The sequence below is a fragment of the Dipodomys spectabilis genome, unplaced genomic scaffold, assembly GCF_019054845.1.
Source record: "Dipodomys spectabilis isolate Male_0828 unplaced genomic scaffold, ASM1905484v1 ptg000042l, whole genome shotgun sequence".
In the NCBI taxonomy this organism is placed as follows: domain Eukaryota; kingdom Metazoa; phylum Chordata; class Mammalia; order Rodentia; family Heteromyidae; genus Dipodomys; species Dipodomys spectabilis.
In genome coordinates this window covers 12,394,323-12,416,873 of record NW_024870719.1, presented here as the reverse complement: position 1 = coordinate 12,416,873, position 22,551 = coordinate 12,394,323, and the positions used below count along the sequence as shown (strand labels likewise).

Below are 22,551 nucleotides of genomic sequence, written 5' to 3'. Positions count from 1 at the left end.
ATGGTTTATATAAAGATACTTATTTGCATAATGAAGCATTTGAAAGATATAGCTTAAAAACAACAATACGATGCATTGATTTGAAATTAACACAAAAAATAGCAAGTATAAATTAGTCGGGAAAAGATGTCAAGTAACTCTATAATTAGATATATTAATAAACATGTGGGTTCTCATTTATGAAGCTAAGTTTAGCATGGACATTTATTTAAAGATAAAGATTTGAATGTCTTGTTTTACTAATTGTTTTGCAAGAGTTAATTGATTGTCATAAGTTTGTTAACTCCTACATTATGAACATAATTATATAAGGTCGATATTTTAAAATAAGTACCTTGCTTTTATTACTCATTTAATTACTAGAGATTGTGGATTTCTTATGTCACAAAAATGTAACAAATTTTAAGTTGTATAGACAGTTCGAAGAAATGATAAAAGCTATTGATACATTTATTCAATAGGCCAACCGATATCTGATATTTTAAGCACCATTAAATGTTTCCATTAAAAATGATGTATAACATGAAATTCAGTTACTTTAAAATGTCAAAGGAGAAATGACATTTTATCCTCTGGAGTATTTTTCCTTAGTCAGCAGACATTTATAAGACTGAGGGAAATATTTCTAATAATATAGTCTAAATACCTGTGGCATTGTAATCATCTGAGATGTTTGGTCAAACAAAAAAGATCCCAGAATTCTTTGTAGCTATACCAGGTCTTTGTATATACTTGCCATGTTTATTTCTTCTAGCAAGCTCTTGAGATAATTACTATGAATATTAAATATAAAAGTACTTCTTTCAAAATCTTTTTGAATTTTTTTCCACCTTTGCTTCATTTGATGAGGGCTATTAGAAATGTGGGTCCCAGATTATAAGGGTGGAGAGCAGGACCATATTTAGATTTATGGAAAGAATCAGACATTATGTGCACTTTCCTATCTTCATTTCTGCCGAAAATTGAAGAGAATAGTAAAAGATGCTCCTTGAAATAATTTAACTCTATGGATAGCCTAAGCATTATGTTACATAAAGCAAATTATTACATATTAGAAACTATGCTCAATTTTGCTTTCAATTCAGCTTGTTCTCAGAAGCAGTTATTCTCATAAGTTGGCCTTACCACCTTTTCCTCTTCTTCCTAGAGTCACCAAATTAATTTGATTCTATAGGATTCATGGTATTTTTAATGCTAATTAAAAATTCCAAATATTTCAGCATTAACGTTTGAGTAATCACAATTTCTCTTAAGAATATTGCTATGTAGGGCTTAGAGGCATAACTCAAATGGGAGACAGCAGGAGGCTGTTAACCTAAATTCAAACTTCAGTATTGCCCAAAACAAAACATAACACTTCAGTAATGTAGATTTTTTTACATGAAACTCTTGAGATCACTGTCTATTGCATGTGTCTGTTGTCTTTCCAGTTTCTTTTTTAATTAATGTAACTGCTTTTCATCTTCTGAATGTATTACACACAAAACTACATCCACATATGTGTACACACACACACACACACACACACACACACACACACACACACACACACACCACGTTCTACAGTCAGAAGTTGATGGTTATCAAGATATCACTATAATGTGTAGTGTATCTTGCTTACTGTATATCTTTTTTTTAATTTTTTATTGTGAAAATACTGTACAGAGGGGTTACAATTACATGGGCAAGATAATGAGTACATTTCTTATCAAGCATTGTAGGCTCCTCTTTGTTTCCCCTTCCCATCCTCCCCCTGCCCCCCCCACCCAATCCTCCCCGCTCCCCCTCCCTCCACACCAAAGTTGTAAAGTTTGTTTTCGACATAATGACTTGTACATCTCATTGTGGCAATGGGTCCACCTGTATCCCTATTTAAACTATTTATTTTTCCCCTTCCCCTCCACAAATTATACCGACATCAAATACAGTGAAAGCAGGGGTTATACTGTCCGGGAGGGACATACAAAGCAACAAAGAAATAATCTTATAAATATGTTAGAAACAATCGCATGAAAGAAAAAAAAACATTTGAATACATATCTTAGGGTTCATTTCCCTAACATCACCTTATCTGACCTTTTCTGCTTGATTCAGACATTTACTAGATATTGCAAATAAAGGAAACCATGGGATCTATGTTTCTTTGGGCGTGGCTTACTTCACTTAATATAATTTTTTCCAAGTCTTTCCATTTCCTAACAAATGGGGCAATGTCATTCTTTCTGATGGAGGCATAGAATTCCATTGTGTATACATACAACAAAGATTGGACAAATAGGATTGCATGAAGTTCCAGAGCTTCTGCATGACAAAGGACATAGCTAGCAAGATCAATAGAAAGCCTACAGATTGGGAGAAGATCTTCACTAGCCATACAATGAACAAGGGTCTCATATCTAAAATATACTTGGAACTCAAAAAATTAAATCCCCCAATAACAAATCCTCAAAGAAACAACTGCCCAATAAATAAGTGGGCTAAAGACTTAAGAGAAACTTCTTTGAAGAGGAAAGAAGGATGGCCACATGAAGAAATGCTCAACCTCCCTAGCCATAAAAGAAATGCAAATCAAAACAACATTGAGGTTCCACCTCACCCCAGTTAGAATGGCTATAATAAGAACTCTAATAACAACAGATGCTGGAGGGGATGTGGACAGAAAGGAACCTTACTGCATTGTTGGTGGGAGTGTAAACTTGTTCAACCACTTTGGAAAGTAGTATGGAGGTTCCTCAAAAGACTCCACATAGAGCTCCCCTATGACCCAGCAATCCCACTTTTGGGCATTTACCCAAATGTTTACAAACAAGTTCACACTAAAGCTTACTGTATTTCTTATGAGCTGGGGATTATTTTTTGTATGTTGGGTTCTGGTGATATTTGAGTCATGAATGCTAGTGAGATTTTAAAGGCCCTTTTGCATTGAAATAGGAGAGAATTATATTTAGGAATTTAGACAGTTTCATGAGAACTAACTCTTGAATCAGAAATTTACACTTTTCAGCTGTGACTTGCAGCATTACTCATTGTTTTTAGTGTGCTCATCTTTTGTTCATGTCAGTAGGAGGTGCTAAAAATAGTTCCAGAGAATGATACCTTTTTTTTGTATATATTTCTTATTGTAAAGATACTGTACAGAGCAGTTACAGTTACATGAGTAAAGTAATGAGTATATTCTCTATTGAGCATTATTACCTCCTTATTCCTTCACTATTAACTTGTTCCACACAACTTTATAATTATTCAGTAAATGATGCTTTTAATTCAAATGCTTACCTTCCCCCCCCCCCCCATTAATTTTCTTTCTTTTGTACTATCTATTTTTGGTATACCATTCAATTTCCACCTTAATGTAAAAGTCACACTAATTTGGGGGTAAGCAAGATATTTTACTACTGGTGAAATTAATCACTGAAATATTGTAATGAGCCATGCAAATATTTGCTTTGTTATATAAAACCTAATATATTTTGCAAGTGTGTGTGTGTGTGTGTGTATGTGTGTGTGTGCGTGTGCTGGCACTGGCACTTAAAATTTTTGCTCATGGCTGCTACTCTACCACTCTAGCCATAGCTCCACTTATAGCTTTATCCTGGTTAACTGGAAGATAAGAATCTCTTCTGGTCTTTTCTTCTCAGGCTGGCTTGGAACCTTAAGTAGTCTGAGTAACTAGGTTTACAGGTGTGAGCCATCATTAGCCAATGTTACATTTTTTACTAGGTTGAAGTTGGAATTTCAGAAAGAAAGATAATTGACTGGTACATTTTAATGGTCCATGTGGTTAGTGATTTCCAGAGACACCAGAATTTTTTCCACTGTTGTTTCCCCTTGCCATTTTCAGAATGTTTTGGTGAGCTTTAAATATAAGGCCTTTTGTCCAGTAACACCGTTAACCTCGTGGGGGAAGGTCAACATATTAGATAGATTTGACCATGGTGAGGTCTACTAAGAATTGCTCTTTCAATCACCATGTTTCATGGGAAGACAAATACTTAGATTTTCATGTATCTTGTTCTTTTCTTCCTGACCCAACAGCTCCTCCAACCGTTCGTATTGTGCATTCAGGCTTGGCCTGTAACATTGAGGAAGAACGCTACTCTGAAAGGGTCTACACAATCCGCGAAGGAGAAACCCTAGAATTGACCTGTCTCGTCACAGGACATCCACGTCCACAGGTGAGTCCCTAGCTGTGAAATTGGGCAGAGCTACCTTAATGTTTCTGGAAGCTATGTCAACTTTTTCTTAGAATATTTAGCTAAAACCATGTGTTTGAGTCTGTGTGTGTGTGTGTGTGTGTGTGTGTGTGTGTGTGTGTGTATAACTGGAGCACAAGTGTGTGTGCAATGTGATTCAAGAGGCGGAGTTTCTGAACAGTTTTGAGCAAATGTGCATGTGCATAAAATGTGCATGTACATAAAAGGAATTTGTTTTCCTATTGTGAGAAATTTCCCCAACACTTGTAAGGAAGCTGGTAAAAAGACAACTACAAAAATAACTGGGTAAGGTAGCAATTCATATGGCGATGAGTTTATTTTAGAATGTGGGACCTGATTTCATGATGACATCATTGCAACTGAGGAAGCTTTTGTTCTAAAAATGTGACTCCTGAGGTCATGTGTCTCTGCTATATTCCTGGTCATTATATTTACAGAAAATATTTAAAAATAAATATTGGCACATGTCCTATGTTTTCAGGCTTTCATAGACATCAGTTACAGATGTTTAAAGCTCATTTAATAGAAGGAACAAAAGGATACAGTATTTACAAGTAATATGCAAGGAACAGCTTGCAGGAATAAAGGGGTGATGGTTTTGTATATAATGTTGTCTATTTAGGCTATATATTTTCTGCTAAAATCTAATTTGTATACAAAGTATTCAGGATGTTTTGCTCATTAATTGAATATTCTTATTAGCATGAACTGAAGCTGACTAGCTCAAAATTTATATTGGTAATCAACTCTGGCAAGAAAACAAGTCTTATTTAGTCAAGTTATAAATTTTAAGTACTTGGTGTTAGGAAAAACAAATCCAGCTATCACAGAGAAGAAATGAAGAGCAATGTGGGGATTCTATGAGTTCATCAGTTTTACCTTGACTTCTGCCATCTTTAACTTTTGATGCTTCCCTATTAACTCTGAAAAACCAACCCCAGCAAGTGTCATATTGCACACAATTAAGCATTAGCACAACTACTAACATGGAAATGGTAAAATATATTGTGTACAATGAATCCAGAGCTCCTAACAGAAAATAGTAAAAATAATCTAAGAATTATTAAAATTATTGAAACAATCATAAGGACTAAACTAAGTAGAATAATTGCTATTAACTTAAGATGAGCTAAAGAATGAAGTTCTCTTAATAAAATGAAGTCTGATCAATTTGACACAAGGTAATCAAACTTGGAAGATAAAAAAAGATAGGATAGAAGTTGTTAGTGTTAAGATGTAATAAAAAAAATAAACGATTATATTCTCTAAAAACTATATAGGAACAATTAAGTTTGAAGAAAATAATTTTTATTAAAGTTAAGAAAAACTATGTAATTAACTCAAGTAATAGCACAAGAGAAATGTGTGGTCACAATAATTTGGTGATTGTAATAAAAATTTACATTCAAACTGGGTCTGAATAAATGGAGGTTCAAGTTCCTTTATGAGAGGCATTTAGAGCAGGATTCCATTGTTCCCACATTGAATTTGTCAGACATGCATGCACCACTAGGTTCCCAATTGTACTTAAAAATGTAACTTCTTTATCTCTTAGGCCTATCTCCAGTTCTTCTATCCCATTATCCCACATTTCTTCCCGTTAGTATTAGGAATTTCTTTTCATCTCTCTGTATTCCCTTCTACCATTTCAAATCAGGGGTACATCACTGATTTCTAGACAATCCATGTAAATTCTAAAAACAATGTTATTCATCCTGATATTTTTCCACTTTTGAACACATTTCAGCGCATTCTGATTTGAAGAAAAATATGTTGATTTGGGACTTTTTAAAATTTCCTAGAAGTAATTCTGTTAAATCAGTTTCAGCCTATCAGGCCTGTGTGAAAAATCAACTGGGCTTCTCCTTTGTCAGCAAGGCTGAGGGAGCAGCTGAGGCTTGGCCTCCTGGCCAATGTCTAAATTAGGTTGGCAGCTGATCCTCGGGATGAGTTTTCTTGGCCCATGGTGTGAAGCTGACATGACTTTCTCACTTGTCCAGTGGGGTGTGGTGATGGCTGAGAGGAGATTTTCATTCACTCATCATTATGTTGCTTTATCTGCTACTGATTCCTATAACAATAACGGTCATAAAGATTTCCCATTTCTAGAACTATTCTAAGGCAACATTTTGCTTCTAGGCTTTTAAATGTTGTTTTTGAAAAATATATCATTTGGGAATGGATAATGGCTGAGGGCATCAATGTACCCAAAGGTTAAAATGATTAAAAAAGAAGTGAGGACAGTAAAGTGGTTAGGAACATGACACTGACCACATCTAGACTACCAGATAGAGCCCTGTCTACACCAGCACAAAGGTCAATATCTCTCTCCTTTATATCTATTTTCTTGCTGATAATAGAAATTATAATGATCATACAGACTGAAACCATAGAATCATTTAAGTCCATCTTATAATGTATATATGTGAAAGTATATATGCACATTTATATATGTGCAGTGTCATATTATGTTAGAGTAATTAGAATACATACTATTATCATTACTTAAATTATTTATTTATGGCAATACTGGAGTTCCAACTCCAGTGAAGTCCCAACTTAACTATTTTTTTTACTTTTTAAAACTTTTCAAAATTTTATTTTAGTATAACATAGTTAAAGGGAATAGAGAAAGAAATAGGTCCTGTTCTCCATGTAGAAAATGTAAACTAAATTCCTAGAAAATGTAAATTAAATTCCTAGACTGAATTTTTGCTCCATAGGTACTCTATCACTTGGGTCGTGCCTCTAAACCCGTTAGTTTCTAGTTATTTTTTTAGAACTATCTTACTATTTGCCTGGACCACAGTTTTCTATTTATGCTTTTCCACATAGTTGGCAAATGTGAACCACTCAGTCCAGAGAGTAGTTAAGATGAGGGCTTATAAGCCAAATGCTAGTGACTCTCACCTGTAATTCTAGCTACTCAGGAGGCTGAGATCTGAGGATCAAGGTTCAAATACATCCTGAACAGAAATTCCATGAGACTTTTATCTCCAATTAACCACCAAAAAGTCAGAAGTGAAGATGTGGCTGTGGCTCAAGTGGTAGAGAGCTAGATTTGAGCACTAAAATTCAGGGACAGCAACCAGGCCCTGAAATCAAACCCCAGAACCAGCTCAGTAATACATACATACATACATACATACATACATACATAAGAGGTCTCATGAACTTGCTTCCTCAGCTGGACTAGGACCCCAATCTTCATGGTCTCCACCTTTTGAGTAGTAAGGGTTACAGGTGGGAGCCATCAATGCCTGAGAGACTGTTTACAGTTGCATTATTTAATCATAGTCTGAACATTTTCTCACACACTTTTTGATCATTTCTACCTCAAAGTTTATGAAGTTTTCTTTCTACGTCCTATTTTCTTCCTAGTTTTCTGCTTATTCACTTACAGATTTGTGAAGACTTTTATATACTATGCAAATAAATCTTATTTTATATAGATATGTTATAATTTTTTACAACGTGTCACTTGTCTTTTAATATATTTAGCAAATAAGCATTTTTAAAGATTTAGCTTTTTCTATGAATCATTTTCATTTTTTCATTTATGGCATCTAGTATTTTTACCTTCTTTAGCCCGATTACTTTCATTTCCATATCAGGTATCTCAAATTATATGCTTTTATTCTAACAAATTGTAGTTATTTATGTTGTTGAAGAATTAATCATCAGGAAGTGGTTTTGCTCACAGAATTAAGCAACACCATTGCCACCTCCCTCCGCTTTTCTTCCTTCCTTCTTTCTTTTGACCTTATCTGAACAAGATGAGCTTCTTACACTGCTATACAATTCTAGCTTCTATACATTTTTATGGCGTCCTCATATATAAGAGGTGAAGTCATTCCTTGATAGTTGTTCAATATGTCCTCAGTGGAACACCAATAATTTTCTCTTCTCTATAATTTAAAAAATATACCTACACCCTCCACAACCAAATACATTTTGTGATCTTAATTATTGTTATTACTTACATAATGTGATCCTATCATAAAACATGTGACATTTCTTTAAAAAATTATTTTTTATTTTAACAGGAATAATGTGAGAGTGGTTGGATTTGTTCTGATAGACATAAGTATACAGGATTGGAAGATTTCAAGGGATTGATCCTCCCACTTTTCAAAAACCAAACCAAACCAAACTCTTACCTGTATTTCTCCTCACACTTGTTTGCTTGTTGTCTTTCTGTGTATAGTTTAATTTGAATAGTTTATCATCACTAAAATATACTTGAAAACCACTTTTTAAAAATCATCATGCATATTCAAAACACTAAGAAATATTAAAAAGGTCTAGTAGTTTGTTGTGCTTCAACTCTATAAATGCTGGCTTTTCTGCATACAAAAATATAAGGCAGGGCTAGGAAGGTGGCTCAGTGGTAGAGTGCTTGCCTTGCATGCATGAGGCCTTGGGCTTAATTCCTCAGCACGACATAAGCAGAAATAAAAAACCCGGGAGTGTCGCTGTGGCTCAAGTAGTAGAGCACTAGCCTTGAGCTGAAGAGCTGAGGAGCTGAGGGACAGTGCCCAGGCCCAGAGCTCAGGTCCACGACTGATTTTTTAAAAAAAAAAAAATATATATAAATATATGTAATTATATTTATATATTTAAATATATATATATATAAGGCAAGGCTACCTTTCTAAATTTTATACAAGAATGATATTGCATCATTTGGTTGTATATAAATATTTACATTTTTGACTATTAGCACTTTTCTGAGTTATTAATTTTTATTTATTTTTAATTTAATTTTATTGTCAAGGTGATGTACAGAGGGGTTACATTTACATATATAAGGTAGTGAATGCATTTCTTGTTGAATATTGTTACCTTCCTCCCTTGTTTTTCTTCCACTTTTCCTGCCTTCCAATCTACTCCCCCTGCCTTCCCCCCCTCCCCTCCCCGCAGGTGTAAAGTTCATTCCCCACATATTGCCTTGTGAGTATCGCTGTTGCATTGGTTCACCCTTTGTCCTTTGTCTCACCTTTGTGTTGTTCCCCTTTCCTTCTCCAATTCAGATAAACATATGCAATCACCAGGGTACCAGAATCAAAAACAGTGACAACAGGGGATAAACCAAAGGGGAAAAAATGAAAGAAAAAAGAACTAACTTCACAGTGCATTAAAAACAATAACAACAAGGAAAAATCTTGTTTCCATAGCTTGGAGTTCATTTCACTTATCATCATCTTATTTGGTCATATGTACATAGCTATTGAGCTATTGTGATCCACTTCTAGGACTATCCTAGACATAGGAAATTCTTATAAATGTTCATCCACTCTGGAAAGCAGTATGGAGGTTCCTCAAAAGACTACACATAGAGCTCCCCTATGACCTAGTAATCCCACTTCTGGGCAATTACCCAAATGGCCACAAACAATGCCATACTAAAGCTACCCACACAACCACATTTATTGAAGCATTATTTACCATAGCAAGATACGGAACAATCTCAGATGCCCCTCAGTAGATGAATGGACCAAGATAATGTGGTATTCTATGCTTCTATCAGAAAAAATGACATCGCCCCATTCATAAGGAAATGGAAAGACTTGGAAAATATCATTTTAAGTGAAGTAAGCCAGACCCAAAGAAAAAAAATCAGAGTTATTAATTATTAAATATTTGTTAATCCTATATGTAGATTCCAAATTGATAATCTCTAATGAAAATTATGACAAAACTTGGTAGCCAGTTTTTCACTTTGAAATCTTTAATGCCACCTGTGTATTCATTTGTGCAGTTCATATTTTCATGCTGGTTTTAAGATGTGATACGTTAAATTTCTTATAAAAATTCAAATAGATGACATGAGCTGTCTATATTTATGTATTTTTAAAAATTAATATGGAATGAATCAGGCTCTGTTGTCTTACCAGAAAGAGATACTATAATTTCCCTCTCATAAGATTTAGTTTTACTTGCATTTTTGTGTAATATGGCTAACTAGGATGGATAAGTCCTGTGCATCATATGACAGAATCTGCAACTCAAAAATCATCTTTTTTGTTGTTGTTCTTGTTTTTGGTGCTTGTCCTGGGGTTTGAACTCAGGGCCTGGACACTATCTTTGACGTTGATTTCCTCAAGGTTAGTGATCCACTGGCTCTACGTTTTGTTAGCTTGTTTGTGTAGTTCATTGTATATAAGAGTCTCATGGACTTTGTGCCTAGGCTGGCTTTGAACATTGATCCTCAGATCACAGCCTCCTAAATAGCTATGATCACCAGTGTGAGCCTCTAGCGCACACCTAAACAAACATTTTTTAAGTGAATCTTAAGATGAGATATGGGGAATGTCTAAGACAAGCATCTAACAACTTATTGTCAAAATTTCTTAATCTATGGCCACTTTCATACCCCCTAACACATATACATAGCTACTTGACCCACAGATTATACAAATTTAGTTATACAGGTAACTCTATCCAGCCTAACTTAGGAGGACTCTAGAATCTTTCATATTACACCTTCAAATGATTTTATTTCCATTGATTTTATTTTAGTGTGAGGAAAGCCATTTTTGAATCAATAATTTTATATACTAAAAAACTTAAAATTTTACATTCCCAGAACATCATTAAAGAATTTAATTGAATAAAAATTAAAATTCTTACAAACAAGCAATTTTTGCTTCTCAAAAGATCTAAACTTTACCATATTTTATCTTTTCATTGATGGTATAAGCAATCTTTTTTGCTTAAAAGAGATAACTATACATTCTAGATAGTTTCTAAAAAGTATTGGTCAATGCACTTAATAAGATAATACATAAAGACCATTTACCAGCGTAAATAGCACAATGGAAATGCTTAGTTAATAGCAATCATATTTATGGTTGAATTACAGTTAAAAAGGTATATTTTTTTCTGTTAAACTTAGCATTTCTGAGTTAGTCCTGTTGTCACTATAGAACTTCAGTTAACCCACAGGTTCTTTTTGACATTATCTTCATTTGCTTTGGTAAATAAATGCCGTGTTAGATTCATTGTGGTCCAGATTTTGATTGTGGTGTTCCATGGAGAATGTTAACATGAAACATTTTTCTATACCTTGGGCTTTGTTATTCACAAGAATATCCCCATGCAGTCTGAATATGGTACTTTGAAATTCAGATACTATGATGACTTAAGGCAAGTGATGTCAGATGTCAAAACACAAGAGCAACTTTCATAGAACATTGAAGTAAAGTTCAGTAGGCTCAGAGATGTAGCAATATTAGCATGGTTTTATTTATTTATATGGGAGATGCCTTAGAGTACAAACAGTGCTCACTTTAAGAATGTGCTAGTCATGTGGGTGCTGGCATCTTTCAGAGGATCATCTAGAAGAGGATGCAGGAGGAGAGACTGCTTTGAAATTGGGATCTCAAATCAACAGGAATATAGATAATTTTTCGAGAAGTTATTACTATGTTTCATTGATCATCTGTTCCTAGTACCCAAAATTTTGGCAACCCCTTACTTTCCACTAGTCTCACACTTTTTCATCTTCCACAATAACATGTACTTATATTTGTATCCATTTTAGATTCACGTAATTTACTTAGCTATATTTGTCCCAGTTCCTGTCATAACATTTTGTGACTTGATCACCTATTTTGTAACTTCTGAATAATATTCTTTTGCATGGTTTTAGTACAGTTCATTAATTCTCCTATTCAAGAAAATTTGAGGTGATTCCAAATTTTGGAAAATGTTAATAAAGCTGCTATTAGCATACATGTGCATGCAGGTTTTTATAAACACCAAATATATATTTAACTTTGTAGGAAACTATTGAAGTATGTTTTACAACACACACACACACACACACATACACACACACACACAAGAATACAGGGTAATGAATCCCACCAGTGTTTGGAAAAGTTGAAAAAGAGAGAATGGAGCAATGGGAATATGGTGGGGGTATGTGAATTTGTTCACTGTACATACTGTACTGTGAACTTGTTCACTGTACATACTGTCTGGAAATATCACAATGAAACTCCTCATATTTCAAATGTATGTTAACTCAAAAATAAAAAAAAATAAAAATGAACACCTCAAAGAGAAGCTATGAAGTAAGCACTAACATTCCCAAAGTAGATACAAATAAGCAAAATGGTCAGGGTAGCAGCCAGAGTGCTTTGCTTACAGGATTTTGTGTGGGAGTGGATAATGGATGGCATTGTCTTTCCAGGTGAAACATAGGGTATCTGGTGAGGGTGGTTAATGTCTCATATAACTTGTCCAAAAATAAAAAAGATACCTCGTACAAGTTGAAGATTTCCATCATGAGAGAAATTCATGACCACTTATACAGTTTCCAAACCTGAACTGTTCATATAGCCAACCATCATTGCTTTGAAAGAGGTACAGTGTTTCCTTGAGGCAAAGCTTAGCAATATCACTAATAGTTACACAAAAAGATACTATATAATTCCTTTACGAAAGGCTTGTATAGTCACTTTTCATAGTAATTCACATTGAAGAGAAATGTGGAGGCATTTACTCCTTACTAATATATTGCAATTTTTGTCTAGTTTATCCATCTTCTTAAAGTCTCTTTCATGTATGAAAGTTTAAATCTTCGTTATAGACAATATTTCACTAGTTGTTAGAACTTTCTCGTTAGATAAGAAGCTAATTAAATATTCATCTTTGGTTTTTACAAAAACAGAACATTTACTTTTGCATAGTATGGATAGTAATCTTAATCTTGCTCTTGCCTAGGTCAGAGTTAACTCTCGCTTGCTGTCATAATGTAGTGTACAGCTAATTTCACTAGTAGTCGTAATAATCTTAGTAGCCTTTTTCTATAGTATTCATAGTCTACAGAATATTATAATATTTGATTACATTTATTTCATTAGAGCATTTTCTCCACTATGGGATGCCACAGTAAGTAATATACATGCCAGAAAGAGTGCAAAGTTGTTTCCTACAGGTCTTATCACGAAATATAAGCATAAGTTTAGCATAAGCAAGGTTGGCCTCTTCAAATTTTAGAGTTATATATCCTCCATTGTTCCAAGTCCCTTTTTGAGGTGATTGTGAAAGCTATTGATTTCCACTAGGGCTTAGATCAAGAAAAATTTCTATGTATCAAGTCCTTGTTTTCATACAAACTTGATGCTCAAACAATATAAACTCTCAGATTTGACATTAGATATGATGCAGTGAATCCTAAAGGGAGAATGATAGCACAGATATTTAGATTTGGGATCAAAACATTCTACAGCACCTACAGTACCTATTGCTGTCTTTTCAAAATATGTGTTTATTCATGAATACTACTTGTACCAGGGTTTTCACTGTGATATTTTCATAATTCATATAATGTATTCTGATCAAATTTTATGTCCTCTTTTAATTCTTTCTTACCCACATTTTAAAAATCCTTTTGAATGATTTTATTATTCTATGCTCATACAAATTGCTGTAAAAAAAGCAACTTTAGTCTACAGGGAATAGTATCCAGTTGATGTATGCTTTCTTCTGTCTCTTGCTCTGGAAATTCTGGGGCACATTACACAGTGACTTTTCAGAGGATTCTAATAGGATGAAGGCCTTGTCACTTTCAGCAGTGACCAGCATGGGGCACTTCTATAATTTTTCCTTTGACCTTTGTGTTGTAGCCTCAATCCTTTATTCTATTTGCATGGAATTAGTTTCCTAATTAAGCCCCTTGGAAGCTCTTGACACAGACATTTTTGAGCAAATCTGAGGATAATAAAATATCCATCTTTTGGACTCACCTTTGGACTCTTCCTATCAACTTCCTTAGTTATTTATTGACTTTCACATAACATAATTAGCATGGATATATGTTGTTGTCTAAGTGGATTAAGTGCCTGAAGTTGTGAAGCTTCCAATCAACAGAGAAGATTTCTCACATTTCTGGAAAAGTCCATAATGGAAGATGTTTTCCAATTTTGGACACGTCTAACACTGAGAGGTCTGCAGATTCCTTTCTGTGTCTGCTGGGGGTCTTCTCACTCCTGCTCCTGAGGAGGAAAAGAAACATGTCCTCTAGGGTCTCTTTTATAATAGTACTACACACATTCATGAGGATCCCACTCTCAGGACCCAGTCATTTTCCAAAGGGTCCCCCCCTTAATAATGTCAAGATGGGACTCTAGGATTTCAACATTCAAATTCATTCAGGAAGAACACAAATGTTTAAAGCAGAGTAATATAGCATATATTATCCTAGTTCATTCTTCTCATTTCTTAAAAATATTTTTCAAAAAGTATTTTTGAATTAATGTATTGGAAGTTGGAAAGCTTATGGAAAATGAAAGTTCTATAGTTGAAATTTATAATGTAAATGTACACAGGATTTGTTCCCTGTGACAAGTTTGCCTCTTAGAATCTCTCATGGTCAAAACGATCATGAGACAGATCAGAATGGATCTGAAAACAAAAAGTCAAAGTAACCAGATATGCACATTTCATGTGATTTAAAAATTATACATATATATATAATCTTCTAAAAATTATACATTTTAGTGAAATATAGGTGAAGGTTATAAGATCCTAACTGTTTTTATACAGTAGCTGATAGAAATATTTTAAGATTATTTAAATCTTTGAGGATGATAGAAAAAATTAAATAATGCCTAACAACACATAATCAAGATGATTTGGTTATATTATTTGTACTTAAAATACATAATTTATGAAATCATTTGATTCAATCATTCTAAACAATTAGTGATAAAGTAGATTTTGTATTTTTATTATTGAAGAATTGTCTTCTTGTCATAATTTGGAAATGTACTAAAGGAAGATCAAGAAATAGATGCCCTACCACGTTATTTTTGGCCTTATTTTTTTATCTCTTTGGTTTAGTAATCATAAACTTGTGATCAAAATCTAAATATGCCAACCTTAGCATAGTCTTAGGTGAATTTTTTTCATTATGGAATGATGATCAAATCAATGAGTCTATTTCCAAATTTCTGTAATTGTATGTGTACTTTAATTGCATTTATGTAAGTTCAGAAAGTCAAAGACATGAGCACATGCAATATGTGGCTAGTTTACAATTACACGCATTAGAAGAAGGGAAAAATAATGATCTAACTGAATCAAACTCTTCCTCTTTCCTTGAGATTAGCATATTAAAGATCTCAGGACAAACCAATTTCCTTAAATTTTAAATCCCTAAATATTCTACTTTAAAACATGAACATGACAAATGTAAGCTTAATCATTTTATGTGCAAATAGAAACCATTACTTATCTACTTCTATGTCAAATACTTGACGTCAGTGGTAATTAATAATCAATATCAGTGCTAGTTATTAATATGACATGTTTATTCTACATTAGACATCTCACAGTCTTTTACTGAAATGCTGAGAGTTGTCCTCAAACTAAATCAATAAAGAATGACCATTTTTCTATGATCTGAAAAAGTTAACTCATGTTACAAAAGTAAAACGCTTACAAGATGTATTTCCATCACTGAAAATTGAGCAAACAAATGCATGTTTTAAAAATGATTTCATCAATTCTGTTTTAGGAATTATTAACCTTCTGATTTTTTTTCTCTTAATGTCCAAATTTTAACAGAAAAATAATAATAACATTTATTTTACTGACAGTTTTATCTTTTTCCATCAGCGGACATTGATTTCTTCCTCTCTGCTCCTTGAAGAACATGAGAAAACATTATCCTGTACATCCTAGCCCCTTCTTTCTTACTTACTTGCCTTTGGCAGAAATCATTAGGTTATGTTGTATAGGATTGAACAGAACAAAACCCTTAGTTAATTAGTGTCTTCCCTGTTGGGTGCCATAGAAATTCTGCATTTTAACTTTTTAAGCTTTTTTTAAAAACTTATTTCGTGTGTGCTTGGGTGCCAGTACTGGGTCTGGTACTCAGAACTTCACTTTCTCACTTGGCTTTTACACTCTACCACTTGAGTCCTATTTCCACTTCTGGTTTTTTGTTGGTTAATTGAAGATAAGAGTCTCTTAAATTTATCTGCCTGGACTGGCTTTGAAACCCCGATCCTCTGATCTTTTGCTTTTGAATAGCTAGGATCATGGGTATGAGTTAGGTTGAATTTTTAAGCTTCCTGGTTTGCATGTACAAAATGTAAAGACAGAGCAAGGGCATTGGTAGGACATTTTTGAAAAGAGTCAGTCATGGGGCTTGAAATCCTGGGCACTATCTCTCAGTTCTTCAGCTCAAGGCTAGCATTCTACTCCTTGAGCCACAACGCCACTTCCTGTTTTCTGATTGGTTTATTGGAGATAAGAGTCACACAGACTTTCTTGTCCAGGTTGTCTTTGAACCACGATCTTTAGATCTCAGCCTCTTGAGTAGGTAGGATTACAGGCATGAGCCACCACCGCCCAGCAAGCATTTCTTGACTTTGTGTTTCTCTGTTTGTGTTGTCATTAGCCATTCTAGTTGCTTCCATTGGTTGGAGTCAATGAGAACCTTGAAGCATTTCTCAGGTGTTTGGACTCTATTTATGATAGAAGAACAGGAAAAGGAAAAAATAAATTAAATGGGTTAATTCGATCCTAACCATTTTATAGAGCCAGTCAAAGAGGTACCCACCTGGTTAAGCATATGCTGGCTTTGCTTTCTTACATGGTTATCCACAGAGGGACATTTCCTTGATAGATAAGGACACTCTAGGTTCCAATACTAATTTTTACGGGATCAGAAAACTGGTTTTGCCAATGTAATGCAAGCAAATTAAGGATGAGTTTATATTTTCCAAATGTCATAAAGGCTAATATACATACAAATAAAAATCAGGTTTGGAGTTTAAATTGTGAAAATGGACTATAAATACAGCAGATTGTTTTATGTGTTCATTTATGTAGGATAAACAATAATAAAGCTAAATTATAATTGAAACGATAATTTCTTTAATTTAGAAAGGCAAAAGGATTGGGCATTGTTCTAGCTGAAGAGAATCCATCTTCAGATAGGCCAGTCAACTAAAGCCAAATAGAAATGAGGTTGATGAACAAGTACATTTATTTGAGGTTACCCAATGGCCTTCTCATCTACTATTAAGTAGGAAACCATAAGGCTTGTATCCAATAATAAAGATTTCTTCTTTCTTGGATAAACCCAAAATAGGTATTACACCTATAATTTGCTTTTTTTTGTTCCCAGGCCTGGTCAATTCCTGTTTTATTGACACACTCTTCATTTTGTCATACTAATGTTAATACAGTCATTGAAACTATAGCTAAGTCCCAGGGATGTGTAATGCTTTGGTATTATTAAGCTGACTTTTGAATCTCTATTCTGAATTGTACTTTATTTATTTTAATTGCTGTCTTTGAGGACAATCTTACTTCCTTTAAAGCTAAGTTCTTTGTATTGTGTGTCTCTTGTTATGTTTTATTTGGAATACAAAAATGTGTTGAAAGTTTAGTTATATTCTCTCTTTTCCTATGTGTTTCACTATATTTTGGACTGAGGCTTTAGGCAAAGATAAATGAAGGATGGGACAGAGGCCATCCAAATAGATAGGATTACTACATGGCTGTCAAACTCCTGACTATATTCCTTTAATTCTACCTTCAAATTGACTTGCACAGATTTAGCCTTGGAAATCAAAGTGATCTTACTTCACTGGTTTGGAATTTTTTTTTGCATTGCCCTCATCACAGCCATAACCCATAAATGTCTGTGGGATACTTCTGTTCTTCTGTTAGTTTCTCGTGAAAATTATTGAAGAAAATACAAGGTAATGGTTAAATTATTGATTTATAAAATAACACTAGAGGAAGATCATTCTTTTTACCTTCCATGTATGACTGAAAACGTGCAATATCTGTTTTTCTCTATCTTATTTCACTTAGCATATTGTCCTTATAAATCTATCTGTCTTGCCTAATGAGGGGATTTTATTGTTTCATTGTTGGATGATATTCAGTGTTTGTAGGGATATTAAATTTTCTTTAGTGATTCACTCTGTCAATGGATATTTCATCTGATTCCATATTTTAATCATTGTGAGTGGAGCTGCAGTAAATGTGGAAATTCAGGTATCTTCTGTGGATTCTTTTTTTGGTGGTACTGGAATTTGAACTCAGTACCTTGCACGCAGTTAGGCAGGTGCTCTATCTCTTAAGCCATATCTCCAGTCCTTCAGGTATCTTCTTAATACAATGATTTTAGTTCTTTGTGTATATATATTCCATGGAGTAAGAATGAAAACTCTGTTTTTAATGTTTCTTACAGAACTCCTCAAATACAGTGAAAGCAGGGGTTATACTGTGGGGGAGGGACATACAAAGCAACAAAGAAATAATCTTATAAATGCATTAGAAACAAATGCATAAAAGAAAAAAACATTTAAATACATATCTTAAGGTTCATTTTCCTAACATCACCTTATCTGACCTTTTCTGCTTGACTCATACATATACTAGATATTGCAAATAAGGGAAACCATGGGACCTATGTTTCTTTGGGCTTGGTTTACACTGTTCCCCATGAAATATTATTTTCATTGTGAAAGCATGGATAAATATGTATCACTGTTATGTTCTGATACCACAGACAAACAATTACAGATTTTTTAGCTTATCAACCAATTATTAAAATTTAAAACTTTATTGCATGAAATAGCAAAAAAAGAAGGAAAACCTAAATAAAACATTAAACAATATCATGTCCATCAGTAATCCTGCTTTTTCTTTCCAAATCTCATGCTTTAATGTTCCTTATTACATTTCTTAAAAATAAAGGGTTGATTCAAATGCTATTAACTCATTTTGATTTTTTTCCCTTATCTAGTTACTAAATTCTTCCCTCTTACCTTTCTCACGTCACCTTCTCTCCATCTCTCTTTCTAAGCACCCGACTTCCTTTTCCCTCCTCAGAACTTAATCTGTACATTTAAAAATAAACTTTTATATGGATTCAAGATTAAGGAAAGAAATGGAACTCCTGATGCATTGCTGCACAGTGAAAGAAATTTCCAAGTATATGAGAGAGACTGAACAATCTTTTCACTGTCTCTCTGTTCTTAAAATTCACATATATTTTACATTTATGAAGATGATAGTTTGTGTTGTGTGGGACAGGTTATCTGTTTGAATTTCTGGGAAGATTTGTGCTTGAATTTTTAAATCTCAATTTCTAGTTTCTCTGGTCCTGTGTTTATTTGACATAAATCTATGAAAAGTCATTTGAGATTTAAGTGACAATATTGATGTTAAAATTATCAGTATCCAAGAATGCATAATGCCATCAGTGCATCTAAATGAAAACACCAATAAAATCCCCAGATAGAACAATTAAACAAAAAGTTAATGGGTACATTTAGAATCTTCTTAGAGACACATTGCATTTTCTGAAAATTGGTAATAAAAAGAGTCTATCATTACCCTGACTTTCCTGCACAAATTTCCTTTCATTGTAGGCAAATTTCAGCTAATACAAGCTGAAGAAATTATAGGATTCAAAAATAACCATTTTATACCATTTGAAAAACAATGTAACTGGGCACTTAACAGCAATGATTGCTAAGAACATGAGGTAAAATATGTTGAAACCAAAATTGATAGTAATTAAGACAACGCCCAGACATGGGAAGTTTTTAACAAAGTTAATACTGGTATACCCAGTAACCTCCCACAAGTACTCAGCCACCCATAAATCATTCATACTACATCAAAAAATAAATATAAATACAATGACATTTCTAGAACTGTCCAGCTATTTCAGAAAGTTATCTGGTGACATAAATGTATCAAATAAGGCTAGGATGTGGTCATGTAAATATGTAATGCAGGACAATCCCAGGATCAATTATCTAGTAAATGGCATGGGATGGCAAGAGACTAAGATACTTAAAGATATGGTAATCCTTATACAGTGGATCATGATTTTCTGCATCCTTACTGGAACAAAATTATATAAGCATATTTTAAGATACTAGAGGAATCATGAACACAACCTAGTTGCTTTATGTTAAAGACATTTTGTAATTTTATATCATACAAAATGATATAATCATAGGTATAATCATATGCTTTAAGGTATGGACTGTTCTGTTAGAAACATGTGTTTTGAACTAGGTAGAAAGGATATGACACAATATTTAGAATTTTCTTGAGGCACTTCAGGACATTAAAAATGAATTATTTTAAAAGGTTACAGAAGGAAGAATTAGCAAGGTATTATTTTCTGAAGCTGTGTGATAAGTATATAAACAATTATCTTTATTTTCAGGTATATACATACGTATATAACACAAATATACACATGTTGAATGTATTTTAGCAAGGTCTTGGTATGTAGCCTGGGCTGACCCCAAATTTGTGATAGTCTTATCTCATTTCCAAATGTTGGCATTGACTAGCAATTCTGGCTTGAAAGGAGAAGAGTGAACAGGTCCTAGCAAGGCAGTGGGCAAACAAGACAACTGAGCCTTGTGAATCCTCTACAACTCTCTGGAAGATGAAGTTTTAATCTGGATATTATTTTAAAGGAAAAAAAAAAGCTAACTATTTTGAAAATGGTACTTTTTTATTTCATGAAAATCCCTAGAAGTTTAATCCACAGTGATTTCCTTTTATATATATCACAAGATCAATTGTGCAGTTTTTAATAAATTATATACAGAATTGTTTTATTATTTAAAAAAAAAACTAGGGATTTGAGCTGGGTATCAGTAGATCATACTTGTAATACTAGCAACTTATTTAGCTGAGATCAGGAGGAACAATGGTTCATATCTAGCTAGGTGTGATGATATGTATTCCCAGTTATGACAAGAAGCTTAAATAGGAGGATTAGGGTCCAAACTGACCCAAACAGGAAGCAAGATTATCTCAAAAATAACGACTTCAAAAAGAGGTGTAACATAGTTTAAACAGTAGAGTTCACTGTGAGTTCAAAGGCACTACTATAATAAACAAATGAACAGAATTTAGTATTTAAAATGACTCTTCTCTAGTTTTTGTATTTGGTGTAGTAAAATACTAAGCTACTAGTAGAGTACTTGTTTAGTATGTGTGAGACTCTGACTAGGTCCTCAACACTACTAAGGAGGGAGGGCGGGGGAAAGGGAAGAAACGAAAAAGGAAGGAAGAGAGGGAGGAAACGTGGAAAGGAGAAAGGGAGAGAGAGAAAGAGGAAGGGAGGGAGGAAAGTAAGAATAAGAAGAGTGAGAGAGAGATAAAGAGCAAATAAATGCCAGGACTAGTCAAAGGCATCAAAAACCATAACATCTGGATGTTTTAAAGAAAGAAAAATGTACTTGCCTATGTATTCCTATGCATGCCTCTATGTGCCGGTGTGTCTTTATGTGCCAGTGAGTGTATGTGTGTACATGTGTTTAAATTCCAGAGTGGGAGTTAGGAGTTAAACATTTAAAAGTGAAACACAATTAGTAGAAAAAAGCATGTAATTCATTTTTTAAGCCTCAAAGTAGAAAAACCTTTTCAAGAATGCCATCCTGAAGCCACAAATGGAATATAATTAATGTTTGAATACATTAAGTAAAAGTAATTCTAAGTGAATCTAAAGACAATCCTTAGTTAAGGGCAAATTTAAAACTTAAAGTTAATTAAAAAGTACAATTTATAGTCACGAGAAAGTGATATTTTCAACAAAAGCAAAAAAGCACATTATAAGGAAAGTGCAACTCAATCAAAACATGATTGAAGAATAGCAAAAGCAGGAAACAACATATCTGCAGGGGTTCTGGAAATTTACTCCTTGAGTATAAAGAGACAACTGTATTAACCATGAGTAAAAATTAAAATTCAGGTAGTATTCCCAAGAAGCTGGTGAAAAATTAAAACAAAGAAACAAAAATAACCTCATCTAATCTGACTTGTTTTAGTAAGTCTCAATGTTTTTCATGCAGGTTTTAGATAACAAGGCTATGCTTTGGGACCAGTGAGACCATTCCAGTGATGCTTCAGGTCCGGCAAAGGTCTGGACAAATCTGTTTGTGTGGAGGCTGGTGTTGTTGATCTCACAGAGCACCTCTAGGGGGCAGTGTTTCCTGTATACAACCTCACTCTCAGTTGTAGCTTCATTAAAAATACTTTCCAAAATTAATATTGCATTATTAACACCACTATTATTCATACTATCATGTATGTGCCTGTTGTGACTTCAGGTACTTCTCTGATTTTTTTTTGACTTTTCTAACTACATAATAATTAATCCCTGGAAGTATTTGTATCTTTCAGGGTTTTTTTTTGTTTGGTTGGTTGGTTGATTGTTATTGTGAAAATAGCATACAGATTTGATACAATTACATGGGCAAGATAATGAGTACATTTCTTATCAAGCATTGTTGCCTCCTCCTTTGTTTCCCCTTCCCCTCAC

The 22,551-nt window shown here is 33.8% G+C and overlaps 1 protein-coding gene across 1 annotated transcript in view; it reads left to right on the top strand.

Moving 5' to 3' along the window:
• Mdga2 (MAM domain containing glycosylphosphatidylinositol anchor 2) overlaps positions 1-22,551 on the top strand; it is a 722,905-nt gene that overhangs the window by 347,106 nt on the left and 353,248 nt on the right. The window contains exon 2 of the mRNA XM_042677867.1: positions 4,036-4,175. Coding sequence (XP_042533801.1) covers positions 4,036-4,175 — 140 coding nt within the window. The remainder of the gene's footprint in view (positions 1-4,035; positions 4,176-22,551) is intronic.